Source organism: Phocoena phocoena, chromosome 15 (genome assembly GCF_963924675.1).
Source record: "Phocoena phocoena chromosome 15, mPhoPho1.1, whole genome shotgun sequence".
Lineage (NCBI taxonomy): Eukaryota > Metazoa > Chordata > Mammalia > Artiodactyla > Phocoenidae > Phocoena > Phocoena phocoena.
Genome location: NC_089233.1, coordinates 58,151,797 through 58,178,755, shown reverse-complemented (window position 1 = coordinate 58,178,755; position 26,959 = coordinate 58,151,797). Strand labels below are relative to the sequence as shown.

At 41.5% G+C, this 26,959-nt stretch overlaps 1 protein-coding gene across 1 annotated transcript in view; it reads right to left on the bottom strand.

Annotated features, from left to right (window-relative positions):
• The window catches only part of DNAAF9 (dynein axonemal assembly factor 9), a 146,221-nt gene that overhangs the window by 62,721 nt on the left and 56,541 nt on the right, over window positions 1-26,959 (bottom strand). Inside the window, exons 8-16 of the mRNA XM_065892337.1 lie at window positions 24,760-24,858; window positions 19,069-19,124; window positions 16,690-16,825; window positions 11,519-11,600; window positions 10,481-10,517; window positions 4,514-4,601; window positions 3,292-3,368; window positions 1,293-1,337; window positions 880-925 (exon numbers count right to left, since the gene is read on the bottom strand). Coding sequence (XP_065748409.1) covers window positions 880-925; window positions 1,293-1,337; window positions 3,292-3,368; window positions 4,514-4,601; window positions 10,481-10,517; window positions 11,519-11,600; window positions 16,690-16,825; window positions 19,069-19,124; window positions 24,760-24,858 — 666 coding nt within the window. The remainder of the gene's footprint in view (window positions 1-879; window positions 926-1,292; window positions 1,338-3,291; window positions 3,369-4,513; window positions 4,602-10,480; window positions 10,518-11,518; window positions 11,601-16,689; window positions 16,826-19,068; window positions 19,125-24,759; window positions 24,859-26,959) is intronic.

The window sequence follows — 26,959 nt, the reverse complement described above, 5'->3', positions numbered from 1 at the left end:
TCACTACCCCACTTCACAGGAGACTCAGGCCCAGATTTTTTTTTTTTTAATGTTAGTTTGTTTTTATTTTCATAAGCGCCTGTTAAATAAGGGCATAAGGACTTCCCCTGGTGGGGCAGTGGTTAAGAATCTGCCTGCCAATGCAGGGGACATGGGTTCAAGCCCTGGTCCAGGAAGATCCCACATGCCGCGGAGCAACTAAGCCCGTGTAACTACTGAGTCTATGCTCTAGAGCCCACGAGCCACAACTACTGAGCCCACATGCCACAACTACTGAAGCCCGTGCGCCTAGAGCCTGTGCTCCACAACAAGAGAAGCCACCGCAATGAGAAGCCCGTGCACCGCAACAAAGAGCAGCCCTTGCTCGCCCCAACTAGAGAAAGCTCGCGGGCAGCAACGAAGACCCAATGCAGCCATAAATAAATAAATAAATTTATTTTTTAAAAAAAGGGCATCAACACAGGCCTTGGAACACAGAGAAGCCACTGAAAACTTGGTCTGTGTTGAGGCAGGCTTGTCATCAGCTCCCATTTCCATGTGAGGTCAGAGAAACCTCAGCCACTTGGAGGAAGCCTTCCTAATCTCAGGAAGAGGTGTCTACCACCCCCACACCCTCACCACCCCCTTTCCCAGCTAAGACTCTGCACCCAAGGGGCACCTAGACATGGGAGTGTGGATGTGGTAAGCCTTGTACAGCTGCTGGACACCCTCAGAAAGCACAGGCTCACCACCACTGCAGCTGGAACAGTCCTGAAAGTAGACTAGTTTTCTCAGGTAAGGGGTGGGCTGCCTAAGACTCCCACCCACTCCTACCTCACCCCTTGTAGATGTCCTCTACAGGCCATTCCCTGCCAGCTGACCTGTAACAGCTCTGCTTACCGTCTTCACAAAGTATAAGCTATCTTCACTGTCCAGAGGCACAATTCTACAAGAGGAAATTGATGGGAGAGACATATATTAAATTTACAGTGTTCTCTTTTTTTCAACTTGGAAACAACTCACACTCAGATTTCTCTCAGGGATTTTCAAAACACTGGGTTGCATGTATGCAGAATTCCACTTGGAGGGAACTAGGTCCAGCCCCCAACCCACCCTAGTCTTTCAGTGGAAAGCATTCAGGGCAAAGGGCCTCAGCTGAGCACAGCCACCTCCAAGCTCAGCCCTGGAGTGATGCCACTGCCAGGTGTAGAAGGGTGAAAAGATCATCCATGCCAGCAGTTACAAGGTAGTTGCTCTTCGTTTTGCTCCTAAAACTTGCCCCCAGTGAGGACACACCATAAACATATACTTACCTTCCCTGATTATTCACAGCATGTATATGAAAAGCCATCTTGGAGCTGTAGACCCAAAACAAAATAAAACAAAAGTCAGTCTGCTTTTGTGACCACTGTGTTGGCATCCTCCCCAGACACCTGCCACTGCAATGCACCTGTGCTGGGCTCTCACAGCCACGAGTGAGGTGTGTGTCGTCCTTACCTGCCTTAGGGTATCATGCCATCAGCAAACATGGGGTCAGTGTCTGACTCCAGTCACGGCCCTGCCTCTGTGCAGATTCTCAGGGCTATCTTGACTCTTGGACAGAGCAGGAGAGAACTATGATTGCCATCCATGGCTGATTGAGAGTAAACCTCTATTTGCCCCAGGCCTCTGGTCCACAGCTTGACATATTCTCCTGCTCCTCCTCCTCTTCACCACCTTTGAAGTCAAGCTGCCAGCCCTGCTCAGAGTCAGACTGCTACCCACAGTCAACTGCTATGTAATAATGGGCATGGTCAGGCCTTCAGAACTGAGGAATAACCAGAAAACCCTTTTGGCATCAACTCTTTTTGTAAAAGAAAGTTTCTAAATTGAATTAAATTTAATTTTTTTGCATTAACAAGTACTGGTCAGTCATATGCTAACTTCCCGTGTTCCTCTTGGGAGAAGATTTGCTAATTTGGTGCAGTTTGAGGGAAGTGACCATGTGAAGAGAAGGAAGTGGGGCTCTTGGGTGGAGGGCTGGCCCTGGAAGACTCTCCTCCTATTGCCTGGAATGTATTCTCTTCTCGTTCTTTCCTCCAGCCAGGGTGGTACACCCCATGCATAGGAGGCCATGGGATTGAGAGTGTGGCCTGCCCTAGAAAGGCAGAGTGGGCTAGGCAAGGCCCCGAGGACAGGAGGAATGGAATGACTTTGTCAGCCATGCCGATGATAAGAGAGGAGAACCCACTGAGACAGCAGCTACCATTCACTTGCCCAATCACTCTACAGGGCAGGAAGATGATGAAACAGATGCACAGAGAGCTCCCTATCTTGCCCAAGGTCACACAACTGGAAAGCAAAGAAGCTTCCTTAAACTCAGGTCTCCCAGGAACAGACAGTTCAGGTCAGCACACAGCCTTAAGGGACCAAATTTCCTCTAGCCCTCCCCTCTCGTGGTCAGAGCTACAAGATTCAGAAGACCCAGAAGAAAGGAAAAGAAACCTGAAGCAAGCCTACAGCTTTGCACCAAAGAGTTCTGGTTCTTTCCTACACTCCTGGAGCTATAGCAATAGAATTCTTCTTGTTAGATCATTAACTAACTTAGTTTTCCAAATGTTCCTTCTCACTACCCAGGGCGGCAGATGTAAGAAAATGTGGGGTATGGAACTGAGGTACCACAGGGCACATCCCAGAAGTGTCCTTAAAGAAACTCTCTGATATTGTTGTCTTTTGTCTCCTTCGCAAAAAAGTACACCACGTCGTCCTCGTATGGGACAGAAGCTTGAGTGGACTGGGTTCAAGATGGTTTAGCTATGGACAAAGACTAAACAGAGATACACTGTGATATGCCAGGACATGTGTGATGGGAAGACTGCCAGGAAGCCAAATTCCCAGACCTTCTAGACCCTGAGACATGGCCAGGCTCAGGGGTTTCTACCATCTGAGAGGCAGATGAGGCTCAGGGCAACTCTCTTCTAAGCAGTGACCATCTTCATGTGCCCAGGGCCCCTAATCCTAACAAACCTCACCACTCATGTCCCCAGCTTCATCTTTCTAACCTCTGAACCCAGGTCTGTCAGTTCTAATACTGATCTGCTTCCCATTCCAGCCTCAGGCAGTGTGTCTGACTCTCAAACAGTTCCTCCATCCTTGGCTCCTTGGCCTCTCAAATAAAACCCTGATCATGAATGACTCTCCTTCACATATCTTATTGATTTACTGGAACATTTCTCAAAGGGGAGACAGAATATCAAATACAAAGGAGAAAAGGGTTTTTAAAACACAAACATTAAAGAAAAGCTTTTATAGACAATATCAGCTATTGCTTACTGTAGGGCTGCCTTAAACTGCATCAACTCAAAGGAATTTAACCCAGATCCAAAGGTCTGCTCAGCTACCTCCTTGGCCTGTAAAATCAGTAACAAAACAGAGACAATTAGCTTTCACAGCAGGAAAGAATACACTTAGAAGGGCCCTTCTCACATATGGCCAGGAGAACACTTCCCATCCCCTCTAAGTGACTACTTTGTATACATCAATAGATTAAAGTGAAAACATCTTGTCAGGGGAAACAGGAGCCTGCTTTATTCGGGCTGGGTTCACATGAAAACACTTCATTCAGGCAGGTGGGCACTGGAACCTGATCTGGTGACCTGTAACCAGCTGGGACGGTGCCATTGTGAGGCCTGGAAAAGCGCTTTCTCCTCCCCTCGAGATATCACTGCCCTCAGTGTTTCTGCCCAGATGCTAAGCACATTCAAATAACTAAAGTTATAAAAAATCAGTTAAAAAACAAAGGTGCAGAACTGATACTGAAGAATAACCTACTGTTTTGCATAAACTTTCAGCTAAAGGGCTGAGAAATCCCAAGTACAGGGGGAATCAAGTTCAGTGAGGAGGGAAGATGGCAAGGAACTGGTGACAAGGAACTGGTGACTAGGCGATAGTCTCTTTGATATCTACAACACAACCTTTCCAATGTCAAATGGTTTGATTCAGGAAAGGTCCTATTGGCACTGGGAGGCATCAAGCCAACTCGTTCTCATCTGTCACTGGGTCAGATATAGAATCCAACTCAGCACAGCAGGTTAACCACAAAACAGCAAGGAAGTAAACGGTCAGAGAAAGGGAACACATGTGCCTGTCTAGGAAAGACAAGTTAGAATTTCTAATCTTTAGTTAATTTTTTAAAACACAGAATTATAGGAAATAAAACTATGTAGCTCAAAATCAACTTATCTAACTTTATTAAAATTCACAGAACAATCTATATTTTTCTTTATTTTTTAACTTTTGAAAGACTTTAAAAAAACTACTAAGTAAAACAATATACTACAGAATGATTTTTTTTTTAACAGAACCAGATATCTACAAAGAAGTGCTGATTAGCTGTCATTCATAAGACAAGCTCAGCACACTAAAGGCAACTCTTTGGTGCCCAAGTTCACACACAAAATTAAGTACTATAAGGTGTCCAAATTAAAAACAGATCGATAAAAAGTTTCACATTAAAATAACTACTAAGGAAAGAGAAATGCGGTATTTAAATTACCTTTGTTAGACTGGAAGTTTTAGCATAACATGCAATGGCAGCCAAAACAGCCTCAATAACAGCAGCATATACCTGTGACAAAAGCCTACTTTAAAAACAAAAAATAAGGGTTAACTACAGCATCACAAGGTTTCATCAAAAGCTGCGTGCACATAAATGACATTCTCTAAGAAACAGATTTTTAAACAGAATGAGAAAAGTATAATAACAGAACTTGTTGATTTCTAGACCTTTTAAAAGCTATATGCCCCATTCCAATTTTTACTTTGCTCTTGTTAAACCATGATAAGAACCACCTTTTCTTAATTCTGCTCAAAAGACCAACCTTCCCTGTTTGTGATCCAACAGAAGAAAACTATGTAGACTCCCTGACCCTCTACGAGGACCCGAAAGGTATCATGACACAGACTTGCTGCTTTTCCAGGAACCAACCACAGCACCCCTTCAAGTCATCTCCTCTCCAGGCCTGCTAAGGGCTGGCTGCTACTGGAACCTCAGGGTGGGACCCCTCAGGGGGCAAAAGAGATTATCCAATTGAAGAGAAGACTCGCTCCACTTAAACGAAAAAAATTTTTTTTAAATTGGGGTATAGTTGCTTTACAATGTTCTGTTAGTTTCTGCTGTACAGTGAAGTGAATCAGCTATACATATACATATATCCCCTCTTTTTTGGATTTCCTTCCCATTTAGGTCACCACAGAGCACTGAGTAGACTTCCCTGTGCTATACAGCAGGTTCTCATTAGTTATCTGTTTTGTTTAGTTTTTTTTAAATTTTATTTATTTATTTTTGGCTGTGTTGGGCCTTTGTTGCTGCACACGGGCTTTCTCTAGTTGCAGCAAGTGGGGACTACTCTTGGCTGCAGTGTGTGGGCTTCTCATTGTGGTGGCTTCTCTTGTTGCAGAGCACCGGCTCTAGGTGGGCAGGCTTCAGTAGTTGTGGCACATAGGCTCATTAGTTGTGGCTCGCAAGCTCAGTAGTTGTGGCTTATGGGCTCTAGAGCACAGGCTCAATAGTTGTGGCACATGGGCTTAGTTGCTCTGCGGCATGTGGGATCTTCCTGGACCAGGGCTTGAACCCGTGTCCCCTGCACTGGCAGGCAGATTCTTAGCCACTGCACCACCAGGGAAGCCCTAGTTATCTGTTTTATACATATTAGTGTATATATGTCAATCCCAATCACCCAGTTCATCCCCCACCTTTCCCCACCCCCGCCTTGGTGTCCATACGTTTGTTCTCTATGTCTCTTTTTCTGCCTTGCAAACAGGTTCATCTGTACCATTTTTCTAGATTCCACATACACGTGTTAATATATATTTGCTCTTCTCTGAGTTACTTCACTCTGTATGACAGTCTCTAAATGCAAATTAATAGCCGGAGACCACTTTCTAAATAGCTCACCTGATCTAGAGAATAGAGTATGCTTTTGAGGGGAAGCATCCCCTGCTCCTGCCCAACTTTGCCCTTCCTATCTGACTTCACACTTCCCAAAGACATTATAAGGTTTTTTTCTTGGGACTTCCCTAGTGGCGCAGTGGTTAAGAATCCGCCTGCCAATGCAGGGGACACGGGTTCGAGCCCTGGTCCAGGAAGATCCCACATGCCGCGGAGCAACTAAGCCCGTGGGCCACAACTACTGAGCCACAACTACTGAGCCCGCGAGCCACAATTACTGAGCCCGAGTGCCACAACTACTGAGCCCACGTGCCACAACTACTGAAGCCTGAGTGTCTAGAGCTCGTGCTTGGCAACAAGAGAAGCCACCACAATGAGAAGCCCACACACCACAGCGAAGAGTAGCCCCTTATCACCGCAACTACAGAAAGCCAGCGAGCAGCAACGAAGACCCAACACAGCCAAAAATAAATAATAAATAAATTTATTTAAAAAGGAAGGTTTTTTTTCTTTGCCAGACAAGGAATGCCATGAAGATTCCTAGAAAATCCAAGTCTGGTTCCCTTTTGGGCAGGGTTTCTCAATCTCTGCATTTTGGGCCAGCTAATTCTTTGTTGAGAGGTCTTCCCTGTGCATTATAGGATGTTGAGAAGCATTCCTGGCCTCTCAGTAGTAACCTCAGTTGTGACAAGCAAAAATGTCTCCAGACACTGCCAAACATCCCTGGGGATGGGGGGTTGGGGAGGGACTGGTGGCAGTAATGTGGTAGAACTGCCCTCGGTTGAGAACCATTGCCTTAGGGGAAGGAGACCCAGGGTCTTATTAGGATAATTACAGAGAGAAGGGGCTCATCCACAAGGCCTCAAAGGCAAGGGAGGGGTTTGGAAAGTAACTGCCTTATCTAAGAATATGTTTATTTTTAAGCCTGAGAATCTTGTAACAGGTAAAGGAAGGCAAAAGGGAACAGGGAAGCGCAAATTCTGACTCCACTGTTGGTTCTGTTTCTTTTACTTTAAACTTTGCTTTTCATTGCTTTTGTTATTATTATAATCACTATCTATAGCTGTAAGCATACATAATGGCCTGCCACAGGGAACCCTGACCCTCTGCCTGACTGTTAAACTAAAAGGCCTTTGTTCAGCTCACAGAGAGACATCCTGACCCTGCCCACCTGTGAATGGCTGCAGAAAAGAAGAAATTAACACAACCCCTTCCCAGTGCAGAAGATATTCTTCAAGACAAATGGCCTTTTTACCTTTCTGCTTCACCACCTCTCCCTCTCTGATTCTATAAAAGAAACTGGCTTCCAAACCCCTGTAAGATGGTTATTTGGCCACCTTCTTGGTCTGCTGAATAAAGTCTCTACTCCTTGCCTCAACACCTCGTCTCCCGATTTATTGGCCTGTTGTGCGGCGAGCAGAGCAAGCTTGGACTCAGCAACAGTTTGATAGTAGGAAGAACACAGAAATGATCTGGTCTAACACTCTCATCTTACAGAAGAAACAAGTAGGGCCTGTAGAGGAACTCAGGTCTGCTCTCAGCCTGGTGCCTTTCCATTGTGCCACATCACACTGCCAACACCTTCAATTTCCTCCTTGGCTCTCACACCACACCTCTGCAATGCAGGTAAGAGATTTGAATAAGGTAGAAGAAAAAGAGAAACAACACATAACAAAATGACAGCTCCAAGGTTCAACATATCCTGAAGATTGCTGACCAGGCCATGGCAGAGGGGTATGTCCTGGTAGGTAGGTAAGTGCCCGTCAGGGACACTGCCAAACAGCTTGGCCACTTCCAGGTATGACAAGAATCCTCCACATCTCAACACTAAGGGCAAAGATTTATAGAGGCCAAAGACATATAAAGATATCCTTACTCCCTCCCTCACCCAGCTTAATTCAAACATCACTCAGTACCAACACTGGTTCAGGCCAACCCCCTGCTTGGCCTTGTCCTATACAGACCCTCAGGCATGAGTTCAGTACAAAGCTATCTGGCTTCTGACTCATAGAAAGGCCTGGACAGGAGGCCTGAGACCCATGATTAGGGAAGGGCCTGCTCTATGCCTGGATGGTGCTGCTGTTGCCTTCAGTAGGACTCCATTAGGCCCCAATTCCACCAGCCCTGTGACTTAACAAGTCTCCTGATGTGGGCCCAAGCACCTCTCAACACCAGTCCCTGAAGTAGAGCACCAGTGACTTTGGTTTAAGCAAAATGTCTATGGGTCTAGAATGAGGGTCCAGGGCAATGGCTAAGCACAGCTGGCATAGAAACACAAACAGGTACAAAGTAAGACTATACATATCCACCAACACATGAGAATGTGGTTGACTTGCTGCTAACGTAAAGAAAACCCACACACAAAAATTGTATACACACTACAATTACAGCTACACAAAACCTATATGTATAATTTAAAAAAAAACAACAAAAAGATACACATTAAGATACTAATGTGTGGGGCTTCCCTGGTGGCACAGTGGTTAAGAATCCACCTACCAATGCAGGGGACACAGGTTTAAACCCTGGTCCGCAGGGGACACGGGTTTGAGCCCTGGTCCAAGAAGGTCCCACATGCCATGGAGCAACTAAGCCCATGTGCCACAACTACTGAAGCCTGCGTGCCTAGAGCCCATGCTCTGCAACAAGAGAAGCCACCGCAATGAGAAGCCCACACTCACTGAAGCCCGCTTAAATGAGATTGCCCACTGCAATGAGGAGTAGCTCCCGCTCACCGCAACTAAAGAAAGCCCGTGCGCAGCAACAAAGACTCAATGCAGCAATCAATCAATATATTAAAAAAAAGAGATACTAACGGGTCGTGTCTAAGAAGAGGAATTATGGTTAATCTTATTTTTTTTCCTCATTTCTCAAATTTTCAAGTGTGATTATATTACTTTATATTTTTCCAACAGAGTCTTATGGGTTCTACCCTAGAGATTCTGATTCAGTAGTTCTGAGAACTACTATAGCCTGAGAAATGTATCTTTTTAAAAAGATCCTTAAATGATTCTCTGTGGCCTATCACTGTTAGCCTTTGGGAAGCACAGACCTAACTAGTTTATGCTAGGATATTTAATTAGGTAATAACAGAACTCTATTACCTTCATAATTCTGAAAGAAAATTCCTTTACGGAATTCAGAAATTCCTGCATTATTATGGACTGATTACATCCTCCCAAAATTCATATGGAACCCGTAATCCCCAGTGTGACTATATTTGGAGATAGGGCCGGGCCTTTAAAAGGTAATTAAAGTTAAAGGAGGTCATAAAGTGTGGGCTCCTAATCCAGTAGGATTGGTATCCTTATAAGAGGAAGAGATGCCAGGGACTTCCCTGGTGGTTCAGTGGTTAAGAATCCGTCTTGCAATGCAGGGGACACGGGTTCTATCCCTGGTCGGGGAACTAAAATCCCACATGCCATGGGGCAACTAAGCCCACGTGCCACAATCAGAGAGCCCGTGTGCCACAACTAGAGAGAGAGAAGCCCACATGCCACAACTAGAGAGAAGCCTGTGCACCTCAACGAAAGATCCCATGTGCCAATGCAGCTAAAATATAAATAAATATTTAAAAAAAAAAAAAAAAGGAAGAGGCACCAGAGATCTTTCTCTCTCTCCATGTAAGCACAACACTAAGAAGGTGTGGTCTGCAACTCAAGGAGAGAAGCCTCACCAGAAACCAACTCTGCTAGTACCTAGATCTTGGACTTCTAGTCCCCAGAATTGTGAGAAAATAAATTCTGTTGTTTAAGCCACACAGTCTGTGGTAATTTGTTACGGTAGCCCAAGCAGACAAGCATTAATGAGTTTACTTCTTGTCTTTGGTTTCCTGCTACACTGGGGGGCGGGGGGTGGGGGGCGGGAGAGAAGTCAACACTAGGCCCTTTCTAGAGAGTTGCATGGCCTGAGTTGAGACCCTAGCTCTGTTCCATAAGTCTCAGTGTCAAATTCAGAGGAAACACCTCTCAGACCAGATGTGGTTTCACACAGGTTCTACCAATGGGTTTCAGGATGTTTTAATTTTTGGAAAGCCCTATTAAAAAATGCACTATATAGAAAATATATTAAGAAGCGTTATGCCACTTAAATGCATGGGTGTGCAGGCAGGAAGTCTCTGAGTCTGGAGAGAGGAGCAGATGGCAAACCTGGCAGTGTCTCTAGCCTAGACTTCAAGATGAAAGACAGGGGCTGGGACATTCTGGGAGACTACACAGCTCTACTTTACTTACTTATTTTACTTATTTATTTATTTATTTACTTATTTGGCTGCATTGGGTCTTAGGTGCAGCAACGTGGACTCCAGAGAGCACAGCCTCGGTAGTTGTGGTGCGGGCTTATTTGCCCTGCAGCATGTGGGGATCTTAGTTCCACAACCAGGGATAGAACCCACGTCCTCTGCATTGGAAGGTGGATTCTTAACCACTGGGCCACCAGGAACGTCCCTTTGCTCACCTCTTAAGCCAAATGTCCTACCCAATGCTGATCTCAAAAGGAGGTAAATGGGACAATCTCAACATCTGAGTAACTCAATGTGAGAAAGAAAAAAATGTAATAGAAATGAAGACTTACATTTGTTCAGTTTTCTTGGGCAGTTTGTTGTCATCTCCTGTGAAAGAGGACCATGTATTAAGAATGTGACAAGATTACAGGAGATGCAAACACTTTCACAAGGAGGCTAGAATTTCTTAATTTTTTTTTTTTTTTTTTTAGAATTTCTTAATTTGAAGATGTCAAGAACTACATTTTTTTCTTTTGAGTTAAATACTGTACAAGCACAAACAACAGTGAAACCTAGCTTCTGCCAGTATCCTCCCAGACCATCATCCCTGACACTGACCTTGACAACCAATCAGCATCACCACTAAACACGAGAGAAGACATGTAGAATCTTCATCTCTGGAATGTTTTTGCTTTTATTTTAAAATTTTTAAATTAGGAGGTATAAGTAAGCAGGCTCAGTTCTGCCTCTTTCTTCATCTCCTTAATTATCCAACCCAAGTCATGCTTCTTTCAGAGTTTCCTGGCTTATATAACAATGCTCAGGAGAAGATCTGGTTTCTGATGTACTCTCCTCTGTGGAACAGTGCTGGGACCCTCATTCATTCAAGAGTTCTTCTCTGTGTCTCTTTGGATGTCTGCAGCTTCTGGTTACCCCAGCAAAGAGGATAGTCTCAGTCAGCCTAGCCTTTCTGAATGGCTCCTCAGCATAGAGCACTTGCTCCTGTCAATGTTCCCAGCTTATGGGTACCCTTCTACCATGGCTCTTCCTCACCTTCCTCACTAGAACAACAGGCACCTGGCTGAGTCATCCAAACTCCCATTGCAGCCCATATCTCCTCCTGCTATCTCCAACTACAGCTGACGCATCTTTGCCTTCCCTCTGATACCAAGCACTTGGTCTCACTCATGATTGGACCTAATATATATTGAGCTGATAATTATTCCTCCTGAAATACATTGTGAGAAATGTGTTAGGCACATCAACAAGGAATTACAGGCTACAAAATGAGTTTCTGAGGAAAGTAGTAAATCTCAAGTCCACTTCTAGTTCATGGGAGAAACTTTTCATTAGATAAGTTGATGAGATGACAACTTACATGGACTTACCCAAGTAAGGAACATGAGTAGCTCCAAAAAAGTATGTTCTTGAACAAGCAAGGGGTCCCTTTGGTGAAACACACTGTACTACCTGGATATCAGAAAAAAAAAAAAAAAAGTAAAAAAGGAGCAGGGACTTAAGTGTGTACTGTTAGAGAAACAAAAAGTGTATAGTTAATAGAAATCCATTTTATTTTACCAACAGCTGATTTATTATTTTTTAAACACATAGGGGAAAAGGTCACCTTTTTTTTTTTGGTGGTACGCGGGCCTCTCACTGTTGTGGCCTCTCCCGTTGCGGAGCACAGCCTCCGGACACGCAGGCTCGGCAGCCATGGCTCACGGGCCCAGCCGCTCTGCGGCATGTGGGACCCTCCTGGACCGGGGCATGAACCCGTGTCCCCTGCATCAGCAGGGGGACTCTCAACCACTGCGCTACCAGGAAAGCCCAAAAGGTCACCTTTAATTGTTGTTTTTCCAAAGGTATCTTGTGTGTGTTTTATAACTTTGGCTACATTGTGAGGCTGCTGTTGGGTCAGCCCAGGATGCTAAAGAATTAACAACTTAGAAAGAAAAGAAGACAAAATGTGCTTGGGTTTTGACTGTCATTAATGTTTAGTGCAGAACTTTCACAGTTTGGACCTTGGCTGACATGATATGCACATGTGGGAAGGCAGCTACAAATTCAGGAAAGGAGGTGATACCCAGGTTCCCACCTTCACTTGTATTTTATCTCTGTACACAGGCCATCCAGAAGAGAAAATAAGTTCTCTAGATTTTTAAATTCTTATTTTTCTTCCCTGCTTAGTTGTTCATTTATACAGATGGAAATGGATGTCCTTTTCTCTTTTGAAAATCCAACAATCTCATCAGGCTTCCTAGGATAGTAGGTACAAAATGCAAAAATGCTACCACAAGAAATAGAGGAAAGGAAATTAGCACAGTATCTTATTTTTTTTTAATTAATTAATTTATTTATGGTTGCATTGGGTCTTTGTTGCTGCGCAAGGGCTTTCTCTAGTTGCGGTGAGCGGGGGCTACCCTTCATGAGGTGTGCAGGTTTCTCATTGCGGTGGCTTCTCTTGTTGCACAGCACTGGCTTTAGGTGTGCAGGCTTCAGTAGTTGTGGCTCACGGGCTCTAGAGCGCAGGCTCAGTAGTTGTGGCGCATGGGCTTAGTTGCTCCATGGCATGTGGGATTTTCCTGGACCAGGGCTCAAACCCGTGTCCCCTGCATTGTGAGGCAGACTCTCAAGCACTGTGCCATTAGGGAAGCCTAGCACAGTATCTTAAAAACAGCTAAATATGACACAAATATTCATTCCTTCTATTTTACTCCATTAAGGAAGTCACAAGAGAATATATGGCCTTTTTCTGTAATCCAAGTTATAGATTTGAAATAAAAATTTAATTCTAATCTAAACTATACCATAGTGAATATGATCAATACTGTCATGATCCTAAATGAAAAATCATGTATATAATTCTAATTGTTGGTTAATAGGCTTATTTCCTCAAAACATGTTCCTTGGATTTCCAAATTTTCCCTAACTAAAGGTTTTTTTTAAGGTGCCATGTATTTCAAACCTGCTTCCTTAGATGAGGTCACAAATTTATGTAAGCCTATATTAACATCAAATTTATTGATGTTTAGATACAACTGACAAGGGATTAATCTCCAAAATATACAAACAGCTCATACAGCTCAATATCAAAAAAACAAACAACACAATCCAAAAATGGGCAGAAGACCTAAATAGACATTTCTTCAAAGAAGACATACAGATGGCCAAAGGGCACATGAAAAGATGCTCAACATCAGTAATTATTAGAGAAATGTAAATCAAAACTACAATGAGGTATCATCTCACACTGGTCAGAATGGCATCATCAAAAAGTCTACAGGGGCTTCCCTGGTGGCACAGGGGTTGAGAGTCTGCCTGCTGGGGCAGGGGGCGCGGGTTCGTGCCCCGATCTGGGAGGATCCCGCGTGCCACAGAGCGGCTGGGCCCGTGGGCCGTGGCCGCTGGGCCTGTGCGTACGGTGCCTGTGCTCCGCAACGGGAGAGGCCACAGCAGTGAGAGGCCTGCGTACCGCAAAAAAAAAAAGTCTACAAATAATAAATACTGGAGAGGGTGTGGAGAAAAGGGAACCCTCCTACACTGTTGGTGGGAATGTAAATTGGTGCAGCCACTATGGAGAACAGTATGGAGGTTCCCCAAAAAACTAAAAATAGAGCTAGCATGTGATCCAGGAATCCCACCCCTGGGCACATACTGGAGAAAACCATAATTTGAAAAGATACAATGCACCCCAATGTTCATTGCAGCACTATTTACTGTAGCTAAGACATGGAAACAACCTAAATGTCCATCAACAGATGAATGGATAAAGAAGATGTGGTATATAAATACAGTGGAATACTACTCAGCCAAGAAAAGGATGAAATAATGCCATTTGCAGCAACATGGGTGGACCTAGAGATGATCATACTAAATGAAGTAAACCAGAGAGAGAAAAAGATAAATACATATGATATTATATGTGGAATCTAAAAAAAAAAAAAAATACAAATGAACTTATTTCCAAAACAGAAAGAGACTCACAGGCATAGAAAACAAATTCATGGTTATCAAAGGGAAAAGGGCGTGAGGGGAGGGATAAATTAGGAGGCTGGGATTAACATATACACACTACTATATATAAAATAGATAACCAACAAGGACCTACTGTATAGCACAGGGAACTATACTCAGTATTTTGTAATAACCTATAAGGGAAGAGAATCTGAAGAATATGTGTGTGTGTGTGTGTGTGTGTGTGTGTGTGTGTGTGTATATATACACATACACACATATATATGTATAACTGAATCACTGTGCTATACACCTGAAACTAACACAATATTATAAATCGACTATACTTGAAAAAAAATGTTATTGACATTTACATTAAAAAGGAAATTGGTACAACAGAATTTGCATGTGTAATGTAAAACTGCTCAGATAATCTGGATTTTCAGATTTAATATCACCTGTTAATTTGTAAATTATTCACAAATGGCACAGAAATGGAAAAGATAAGTACATCACCTTGAAACAGAGATGAATGAAGATGAAAGTTCATAACTAGGCCCCCCACCACCCCAGGACCAGGTCTCAGTAAGTTCCTTGACTTCATTAGGTTTTCATGTTTGTAAAATAAAGAACCCCAATTATTACAGAAAGTTGTAAAAATAACCTGCTACATTTTTGTTTTGGTAATAGACTATTTTTTTTTAGAGCAGTTTCAGGTTGACAGAAAGACTGATCCGAAAGCACAGAGAGTTCCCACATTATCTCCTGTCCTTCCCTCTGCCTCCACAATTTCCCCTATTATTTGTCTTGTAATATTATATTTGTTACAACTGATGAACTAATATTGATAAATTATTATTAACTAGAGTCCATAGTTTACATTAGGGTTCGCTCTTTGTATTGTACATTCTATGGGTTATACAAATGTATAATGACATGTGCCCATCATGACAATATCATACAGAATAGTTTCACTTCCCTAAAAATCCACTAAGATCCATCTATTCTCCCTTCTTCCCAAACTCCAGGCAACAACTGATCTTTTTACTGTCTCCATTTTTTTTTTTTTTTGGCTGCACCGCGTGGCTTGTAGGATCTTAGTTCCCCCGACCAGGGATTGAACCCAGGCCCTCGGCAGTGAGAGTGGCAGTGAGAGTGTGGAATCCTTAACCACTGGACCGCCAGGGAATTCCCTTTACTGCCTCCACTGCTGTACCTTTTCCAGAATGTCATATAGTGGGAGTCATATACTATGTAGCCATTAAAGATTGGCTTCTTTAACTTAGCAATATGCATTTTAGGTTCCTCCACGTCTTTTTGTGGCTTGATAGCTCTTTTTATCACTGAAACACAGTCCACTGTATGGATGTAACACAGTTTACTTATCTAGTCACTTGCTGAAGGACATCTTGGCTGCTTCCAAGTTTCCAAGTTTTGGCAATTATGAAAAGTGATGTTATAAGAAAAAATTCCTTGTGTAGGTTTTTGTGTGGACCTAAGTTTTCAGCTCATTTGGGTAAATACCAAAGAGCATGACTGATGTTAAAAGTATGTTTAGTTTTGCAAGAAACTGCCAAACTGTCTTCCAAAGTGGCTGTACCATTTTGCATTCTCACCAGTAATGAATGAGAGTTTCTGTTGCTCCACATTTGGTGTTGTCAGTGTTTCAGCCATTCTAAGGTGTGTAATGGATGGCTAAATTATTGCTCCAAACATTTTACAGCACCATCCTCACTGACTCTTCTACTAGTCTGTGAGATCCTTCGAGGCAAAGACCATGACTATATTTTCCATGCACCTAGCACAGTGACTGGCACATAGTAGACACTCAATAATGATTACTGAGTTAATGACCGAAAGCCCTTTGGCTTTGGAGTCATACAGACCTAAAAACAGAAACTGGCTAAGTCATCCACAATGTGGGTGTGCACTGGGGTTGGTTTCTTTTTTTGCAATTTTTTTGAGATAAAATTCACTATTTTAAAGTATACCAAAAAAACGTACTGGTTTTATCATTGTGCTCTTTTGTCCTCCTTATTGTTCCAAGATTCCTTCTTTTTTTTTTTTTTTTTTTTAATCATTTCTTCTTTTTTTGACCAAACTTCCTTTAGTCATTCTTTTAGGGTAGGTCTGCTGGCAACAAATTCTCTTAGTTTTCTTTCATCTGAGCATGTCTTGATTACCCCTTCATTATTGAAGGAGGTTGTCACTGGATATAGATTTCTAGATGATAGTTCTCTTTTAACACTTGAAATGTAACAGTCAAGACATAACAAATTTAGGCTTGGAATGACTGTCTATTTTAAAGTTAATTTAAAATTCTTATTCTACTGTTGATACTACTTGGATAACTGAAAGTTTGGTTCGTGAAAGTATTTTTTTAACCTTTTCCCTTCAATATTTAAAAATTAAATATGATACTTTCAAATCATATCTAGTACTTATATAAAAATACACAGTCAGTTTGTGATCACTTTTCACACCAAAACAACTTCAAGTTCAAGGTTAAATCAATACACTAGTTGGAAAGGTTCCATTTATCCAGCTCCCCTCCTTCCTATTTGATAATAAAACCAATTAAGCACCAGGTAGTCAAGCCACTCACCATGTGTTTGGCAAAGCTCCCGCTGGGACCAGTGCTGCGTACCAGGTGCCCTTCAGAAGGGAAGTTAAAGTTGCCAGCATTCAGGTTTTCTTGTGTGGAATGATTACCAAAGAGAACAAATGGCTGCCTATTAGGGCTAGAGTGGCAAATCAAAAACATGTAATTAGTGAAGAGATTACTGGCTAGGGAAACTTCCAAATGAGTGAGTTCTTGGGCTTCTCTGACTGTCATCCTGCGGTTTGAGCAAGGTGATTAGTACAGTCCACCTAATACTCCCTGCTGGTTGGGAAGAGATACCAGATTATCTTTGACTCCTCCTACTGACCCATAGGGACATAACTAAACCCAAGCCATGTTTATATTTTTAGCTTGTCCTGCTGCTTAAGGAGAAAGTTCTGTAAGTTTGCTGTCCATGATACAGAGATGGAGCAAAATCCCAGTTTTATACAATAGCATTTTGATAGAAATATACATTTTCAAGAATGATAGCAGTTGTGATACTCACACTGTAGACAAACAATAGAGCTGTTAACCATTCCCAAGTAGCTTTAGGAGGGAAGGAGGAAAGTGGGGTTGCAAATGTTCTCACCACCACACCTACCCATCCCTGCACCCATCCCTCTCTTCCCTCTTTCCTCTTGGCTGCAATGCTTCCTCAGAGTTTCCCTACTTTCCACTCTGCTTCCACTCTGCCCTCCTATAATCCATTCTCCACATTGCAGAGAAGATAATCTTTTAAACATTCAAAGCCTTTATTTTCAGGAGAAGGGCTGAAATCTTTCACATGGCCAACAAAGACTAACATGGTCTGGCCTGGCCAACTTCTTTAGCTCCATATAAGGCCACTCTCTCCCAATTTCCACACTCCAGCCAAACTCATCTTCTTTTATGTTCCTCAACACACATTTCTTTTATGTTCCTTACGTTCTCATCTCAGGACCACTGCTTTTGTCCCTTAATTATCTTTACTCATCATTCACATCTCATCTCCCCCCAGAGGTCAGCTCTCCAGTGTGGTCTTCACAGTACCATGTTCTTTTTTCCTTCAAGGCGTCAATCAGAGTTTGCAATTACATATTTCTTTGTGAGGTTGCTTGATTAATGTCTTATTTCTCCACCACACTATTCACTCCATGAGGGCAGAGACTGTGTCTGGTTTATTTTTAAATCATGTATCTCTTGCTTAGTATGTCACACCTATTTGTCAACAAATAGTCAATGACTAAAGGATATTTTAAAAAGATAGTTTCTGCTATGGATTGAATGTTGTGTTCTCCCAAAATTCAACATGTTAAAATCCTAACCCCCAAAGTGATGGTATTAGGAGGTAGGGATTTGGGGAGGTGATTAGGTCATAAGGATAGAGCCTTCACAAACAGGATTATAAAAGAAACTCTTATAAAAGAGGTTCCAGAAAGATCCCCCTTGCCCCTCCTGCTATGTGAGGTTAGAGTGAAATGACACCCATCTATGAGAAAGTGGGCCCTCACCAGACACCAAATCTGCCAGTGCCATGATCCTGGACTTCCCAGTCTCCAGAACTATAATGGAGAAATAAATGTTTGTTGTTTATAAGCTACCCAGTCTATGGTATTTTTGTTACAGGAGCTAAAACAGACTAAGACAGCTTTCTTTATCCCATACCCTTTCCTTAAATTGCCCTTAGAGTATGTCATGTGGAAAATCCTTTGTATTTCTTCTCATTGTTCTTAAACATACTTCCTTAAGCTTCAGGCAAACTGGGGCTGTTAAAAGTAAAAATGACCCTGATTCTATTCTGATGCTAATTCAAGTTAAGTGAGACTCTGTGCAGAAAATGACTCTGAGTCCCAGCCAGGGTAGTCTGTCTCATTACCAGATTGGACTGCAGTTGGGGAAGAAAAGAAAGGAAAGATCTACTCGCATTTATCCATCAGAGGAAGTATCCGCTGCTGGGCCCTCCTGATTATCATTGCAAAAGAGATACTGAAGGAAACACCTCAAGAAAACAAATGCAGCAACCCTCATTGCTCCCATGTCTTCCTGGGGCTGGACCTTTATGCCCAATCCCTTTTACTTCCCAACAAGCCACTGTTGATCACTGCCCAGCCCTTGCACACTCTGCTTCCTCTAGCTTTGCTGGGTTACTGATGGAATAAAAAATTCCTTTCTTTAGATTTTAGCAAGTTACAATGTTTTAAAGGCCACCTTAATATAAAACTTTTTTTAATACAAAAATACAAAAGCAGTGAAACAGACAATTTTATAGAGTATGGATTTCTTACTCTGTGATGACTAAAGTCAACCCATATTTTCCTGACTCCAGCTTCTGTACTTAGATTCTCCCCCATTTCCACCCCCTTGTCAACAACCATTCAATTTCTTTCCCAAGAATCTTACCTATTTTCAGTTATATGACTGGAAATCATTCCATGACTAAAGTAACTTCTGAATGGCTAAAAAAGAAGTCAACATTATATATATTAAGATCACAATTTTATAAAACAATCACAAACCCATCATATATGCATGTATGTGTGTTTATAGTATGTGTGCGCGCGCGTGTGTGTGTGTGTGTGTGTGTGAGAGAGAGAGAGAGAGAGAGAGAGAGATGCATGTTTATAGATTGTTATAAGAACATGGGAGGACATATGTGGTGGATAACAACATGAATTTTGGGGATAGAAAGCAAACAAACAACAATTAGCAAAGAAAAAAAAAAGATAAAAGGCTGCAAAAGAGAAAGAAAGGAAAAGGAAGGTTAAGAAAAATCCTTGTCAAATTTTACAGTTTTTAACTACTGAAAGGAAATTGGACAAACCACCATCTGTGTTCTAAGTTACTAACCATATAGGAATCTTTTTCTTCTATTAAATTTTTTTTTACATTTCCAATAATTAGAATTATGTTAATTCTATAAATTATAATATATATTAATTCTAGTATACTAATTTAAAATGAGTAATGAGGGAGAATCCAAGGGACTTAGAAGTACTGACAGAAGTTTCCCAGGAAACCACAGAAGTACTTCTCAGCTTTGAGGTGCATAGTGCTAGGCTAAACACTAATCAGACACTGATATGCAGGGTCTTTGTCAAGAGTTCAAAACTTCAAAAGGCAATTCTAATCCCCTTAAATAATGCTGATTGTTTCCCCCCCCATTAAATAAATAATATATGCTTATTTTAGAATACAATAAAAACCACCTACAATCTCTAAGAACTATTAACGTTCTGGTACATTTTCTTCAAATCTTTCTTCTATGGTATATTCATAGAATATATATAGATTGTACCAAAGTTTATTAAATAGTCCTTTATTCTTGGAAATTTATATTGCTACTAACTCTTACATCATAAATAATACTGTAATGAATAACTTTTCATAAATTTTATCTATAGCTCTGATTATTTCCTTAAGGCAAATCTGGAAAGGAAATTATAGGGTAAGAAGGCAAAACTATATTGCCAAATTGTTTTTCAAAAAAGTCTGATCAATGTACACTTCCACTTACAATATCTGAGTGTGCCTATCTCAGGGTAAGCACTGTCCAATAAATGTCCTTTTAAAAATATATTTGTCAAGTTGACAAACGAAAAATGGTACCTCGTTGTTGTTTTTATTTTATACCCCTTTGATTTTTAATGAAGTAGAATATTTCAGATATGTTCAATGGCCATTTGGACTCTGTTCTGGTAATTAACTGTTTATTTACATCCTCTGTATGTTTATCAATTGGAGTTTTGGAGTCTGTCTTACTGATTTGTAAAAACTCTTTATATATTAAAGGAATAACAGGTTTACCATGTGAACTGTGACAGGTATTTAAATGTATTATCTCAAGTACAGTTGACCCTTGAACAACAGACGTTTTAACTGCACAGGTCCACTTATATGTGGATCTTTTAAAATAGTAAATACCACAGTAATATATGACAGGCAGTTGGTTGAATCTGTGGATGTGGAACCGCGGATGCCAAGGAACCGCAAATATGGAAGGTCTGCGTATAAGGAGGTGTTGTGTACACAAAGGGCTGGCTATAAGTTAAATGCAGATTGTCGACTGTGTGGAGGGTCTGGAGGGTCTGGGTCCCTAATGCCAGTGCTGTTCAAGGGTCAACTGTAATCCTAGTAACAACCTATGCAATTCATTCTATCATGATCCCCTCTTTACAGATGAGTTAGCTAATTTAATTAACTTGTCCCAGGTCACAGAGCTAGTGAGCTGCATAGTCAGGATTCTAACTGGATTTGGGAAAAAAAGATAAAATCAGATCCATATCTCACATCATATACACAAAAAATCCCAAGTGAATTACGGATCTAAATTTTAAAAATTAAACCATACAAGTACTAAAAGGGTAAATTCCTGTTTAACCTTAGATTTATAAGCCTTTCTGTATATGACTGAAAATCCAGAGGCAATAAAAGAAAATATTAATAAATTTACATAAAGATAAAAAGTTTACATGGCAAAAAACCACCATAAACAAAGCAACTGATAAATAAGGAAGAAATATTTGGAATATATATCACAAACAAAAAGGTAATAGCCTAAATATATAAAGAACTCGTAAAAAACAAGGAACAAAAGACCTAAAACCTGCGCTCTATAGCTCAGTTAATAGGATTGTACCAATATTAAAATGGGAAAAAGACATGAAAATAAAATGGCCTTCAAACATATGAAAAAGTGTTCAAGCTTAGTCATAATTAGAAAAACACAAACTAAAATAATACCAAGATACCATTTCTCATCGATGAGACTGTCAAAAATTAAAAAGTATGACAACACATTCTATTGGTGAGGCTGTGGTAAAACAGGCACTCTCATATGTTGCTAGTGGGAATGCAAATCAGGACAACCTTTCTGAAGGGAAATTTGGCAATAGCTAACACAACTATATATGCACTTACCTTTTGACCCAGCAATCCCATTACTAGGTATACAAACCTCCAACAATATGAAAATACATAAGCACAGAGTTATTTACTATGGCACTGTTTGCAACGGCAAAATAACCTAAATACACATACATAAGACAGGGGTTATTCTGCATATAACTTATAGTTGGCCCTCTGAATTCGCGGCTCCTCTGCATCCATGAATTCAACCAATCCTGACTGTGTAGTACTGTAGTATTTACTACTGAAAAATATGCAAGTGGACCCAGGTAGTTCAAGCCTGTGTTGTTCAAGGGTCAACTGTACTATGAATTATAATAAAGAATGAACTGACCTAGAGAGAGTTCCAGGATACACTGTTAAGTGAAAAGAACAAAGTGGAAATGACTACATATGGTATGCTACTCTTCAATGAAAGAAAGGATATAAGAAAATACCTATGTATCTGATCATTTGTGCAAAAGAGACAGAAAACACAAACCACAAACTGAAGAGATTTGTTACCTACTGGTAATGGAATGGGTGGAAAAAGGGTGGGAAGAAAGTGGGAATCAGAATATGGTAGTAAGAACCCAGGAGTGACATGTCACCAAGTATATCTTTTTTTTTGCGGTAGGCAAGCCTCTCACTGTTGGGGCCTCTCCCGTTGTGGAGCACAGGCTCCGGACGCGCAGGCTCAGTGGCCATGGCTCACGGGCCTAGCCGCTCCGTGGCATGTGGGATCTTCCCGGACTGGGGCACGAACCTGTGTCCCCTGCATCAGCAGGCAGACTGTCAACCACTGCGCCACCAGGGAAGCCCTCACTGAGTATATCTTTTTGAATATTTTTTACTCTTAGAATCAGTAATAAGAAAAAAAGAATTAAAAAAAATTAAAAACTGAAATGGGCATCAGTGAGAGGTGGGACAACTTCAAGTGGCCTAATATAGAAGTAACTGGAGTCTCTGAAGGAAAAGAGGACAGAAAAAATAATGGCCAAAAACTTTCCAAACTTGATGAAACTAAAAATCCAGATCCAAAAAGCTCAACAAAACCCAAGCATAGGAAATATGATCAAAATTATAGTGAGACATACCATAATCAAATTACTCAAAACCAGTAATGAAAGAGAAAATCATAAAAGTTACCAGAGGGAAGAATGACAAGTTATGTACAGAAGAACAAAGATAAAGATCAATGACTTCTCATCAGAAATAATGCAAGTGAGAAAGAGTGGAACAACATCTTTCAGGTACTGTAAGGAAATAACTGTCAACCTAGAATTCGATATACAGCAAAAATACTTTCAAAAATGAAAGTGAAGGATTTCCTTGGTGGCATAGTGGTTAAGAATCTGCCTGCAAATGCAGGAGACACAGGTTCAACCCCTGGTCCGGCAAGATCCCACATGCCGCCGAGCAACTAAGTCCATGTGCCACAACTACTGAGCCTGTACTCTACAGCCCGTGAGCCAGAACTACTGAGGCCCAAGTGCCTAGAGCCCATGCTCCATGACAAGAGAAGCCACCGCAATAAGAAGCCTGCACAGTGCAACAAAGAGTAGCCCCCGCTTGCCACAACTAGAGAAAGCCTGCGTACAGCAAATGAAGACTCAATGCAGCCAAAAATAAATAAATAATTAATTAGAAAAAAACGAAAGTGAAATAAAATTTTTTTTCAGACATACAAAAGCTGGAAGAATTAATCATCAGAAGATTCACACTACAAAAAATGTTAAATGATATCCTTCAGGGCGAAGGAAATCATACCAAATGGATATCTGTGTCTGCACAAAGAAATGAACAGCACCAGAAATTTTAACTACATGGGCAGATATGTACGATTTTTTAATTATTTAAATCTTTAAAAAATACTTTTAAAGATTTTTAAAAGCCAAAAAAGACAACTGTTTAAACAAAGATAACCCCAATATATTGTGGGGTTTATAACATAATGTAAAAGTAAAATGCACAACAACAAAGATCAACTCCAGTTCCAAAGGGCAGGAGTAGGGCCTGTCCTGGGTCACAGTGGAACACAGCAGAACTAAGGACTGGCAGTGCAAGCCCAAAGTAAGCTCAAGTGCAAGCTCAAGATCACTCTTTTGATCCTTCCTGTTAACTAGTTTTGGGAAATAGTTTGGGAACCAGTTTTGTGCCTTACTTACTTTATTTATTTATTTATTTTATTTATTTTTGGCTGCATCTGGTCTTAGTTGTGGCATGCGGGATGTTCATTGAGGCATGCAGGATCTTTTGTTGCAGCGCGTGGGCTCTTTGCTGTGGTGCGCGGGCTTCTCTCCAGTTGTGGCCTGCAGGTTTTCTCTTCTCTAGTTGTGGCGCGCAGGCCCCAGAGCACATGGGCTCTATAGTTTGCAGCACGCGGGCTCTAGTTGAGGTGTGCGAGCTCAGTAGTTGTGGTAAGTGGGCTTAGTTGTCCCACGGCATGTGGGATCTTAGTTCCCTGACCAGGGATTGAACCCGCGTACCCTGCACTGGAAGGCGGATTCTTTACCACTGGACCACCAGGGAAGCCCCTGTGCCTTAGTTCTTGATTTACATACCTCAGTTTACTCATGGAGTGGGTCTTATCCTGAACCTAGTAACTTCACTACTGTTGTCTGCCTAGAAAGAAAGCTTGGCATTACCTAGAGGTTCAACTGACAAAGGTGTGCTATTCACATGTGGAGAATTATTCCTAGGCTTATTAACTGGTGCCCAATAGAATTCCTGGCTGATAGGGGCACCACCTCTGACAAATGAGTATCTTTCTTGTAGAGAAACTGCACAGAAAAAAAAACCTTCTTATATAGGGGTTGGCATGGGAGTTAAAAACTTCTTTATAGCATGCAACAAATCTTAAGGAAATGATAGCCAAATTCAGATTGGTAGTGCTGTATTCTGAGAATTTTTTTGTTTTTTTTTTTTTTTTTTTGCGGTACGCGGGCCTCTCACTGCTGTGGCCTCTCCCGTCGTGCAGCACAGGCTCCGGACGCACAGGCTCAGCGGCCATAGCTCACAGGCCCAGCCGCTTCGCGGAATGTGGGATCCTTCCGGACTGGGGCACGAACCCGTGTCCCCTGTATCTACAGGCGGACTCTCAACCACTGCGCCACCAGGGAAGCCCTGAGAAAATTTTTAATAAAAATAAAAACAATAAATAAACTAGTCAATTTCTTCTTTCTCTTTAACCCTTCCTTTACATACCTCACCCGCCTGAGATTCAGACAATTCCAGCAAGAAGGGAATTTCTGTGTCAAAACTGGCGAAGAAGCTAGTCCACTGACGTTCAAAAGCCACCAAATCCTAGAAAGAAAATGAAAAGATAATGTGGTCATTCAAGGAGGTACTTTAGAAAACCAGAATCATGAAACCGCATCTGATCTCAAAATACCAGACCGTTTAAATATGTTGTTTAAAAGGTAGTAGCAAACTACTGATACATGTTACCACATGGATGGACCTCAAAAACATTATGCCCAATGAAAGAGGCCATATATAAAAGACTACAGTATATGAAATACTCAGAAAAGACAAATCTAGAGACAGAAAGTAGATTAGTGGTTTGCTTAGGGCTGACCGTGGGAATGGAGGTTGACTGCAAGTGAGGACAAGGGAACTTTCTGGGTTGATGAAATGTTCTAAAATTCAAATTGTGGTGATAGTTGCACACCTCTGTAAACTTACTAAAATCACCAAACTGTACACTTAAAATGGGTAAATTTTATGGTATATAAATTATATTCCAATAAAGCTGGGGTTTTTTGTTTTTTTTTTTTAAAGGGCAGTAAATGGGCTTCCCTGGTGGCGCAGTGGTTGAGAGTCCGCCTGCCGATGCAGGGGACGCAGGTTCGTGCCCCGGTCCAGGAAGATACCACATGCCGTGGAGCGGCTGGGCCTGTGAGCCATGGCCGCTGAGCCTGCGTGTCCGGAGCCTGTGCTCCGCAACGGGAGAGGCCACAACAGTGAGAGGTCCGCATAACGGAAAAAAAAGGGCAGTAATGTCCTTTAAAAGCTGTTTTTAAAAAGGACAGTTAGCAACCCTTGTTGAAGAGGGAGTTATTTATGAGTCACCTAAAGCTATTTATGAGACACTACACCTAGCACATAAGCTCACAGAGTGAAGCTTTGTTTAAGGACAAATTAGTTGACTTTAGTTAGAAGTTCAGTGGGGCCAGAGGTGGCCCAGAGCCCTTTCCTCCCTCATCCTCTCCTCCTACAAGTATGAGGAACTCTGCACCTTCCCAGCTGACTCTCCTCTACATACAGCCTGCCTCCCTCCCCCATCCCAGCTGCTTTTCAGCCTCCTCTCTGAACTCATTCTTGTTCCCAACCACTACACATTGCTTTGTGTTCCCAGCTTTTTTTTTCAGGCATCATCAGTTAACCCAAAATATCAGCTATGACTTGCTTGATTGAGATACTCAAGTGACATCTTTGTCCTTATTTGGAAGTTGCTGTTAAATTGTACTCAAATTGGATAGTTCTCTTTACTGTCCATCTCACACTGTGTAAGTGTACATGACAAGCACCCAGCCTAGTGCCTTGCTTACAGCAGGCATCCTGTTTGCTGCACTAAAACTGGCTGTCTGGATCTATGCTCTTCCCTACTCTTCTCTTTAAGGATACATAAGTACTCATACCTATGAACTCTGTGTTAGACATGCAATGGTCCTAGGCATAAAGCATAATGGATCTCTGCTGGGAATACTTAGTGTAAACAACATTCTCAAGTGACTTCACTATTTGCTGCCTAGACAATCTGTATTTTGTTTATTTTATATATAGATATTTATATACACACACATGTATTACATTACATATATGTCAATATATGTCTAAAATTATTTTCAGTAATACGGAGGAGACAGTGCTGGTATTGTTTTCTGAGTATGTTTTATATATAACATAGGATAAAAATCAGGTATATATGTGTGTACATATGTATGTATATACATGTGCATGTATATATAAGTATGTATGTGTGTATACACACATACACACACACAAGGAGAGAAAAGGCGAGGGAGCAGGGAGAGCAAGAAGAGAATTTCCTAGTCTCGTCCACTGAAGACACCTAGAAACAATGACCAAACCAGGAGCAAGGAGCATTTCTAGCACCCAGACTGTGGTGCTGAAATGTGATTTCCCACTCAAAGAAACCGTAACTTACTAGAGAAATGACCAATTCCAGGTCTGAGACAGGAAACGTACAAGATAAGCCTGGAATATCTTGTCACAGTATATAGCAGAGAAGTTATTGAGGACTGTTAAGATTGTGTTAAAAGGATTTGTAACCAACTTGAAGTGAGACCACAGCCCAAAGATGGAACAATTTAGAGCAGCGGTAAAAATGATAACTGCAATGGACAGAAACATATCAAATATATTTAAATCTATGAGTTCA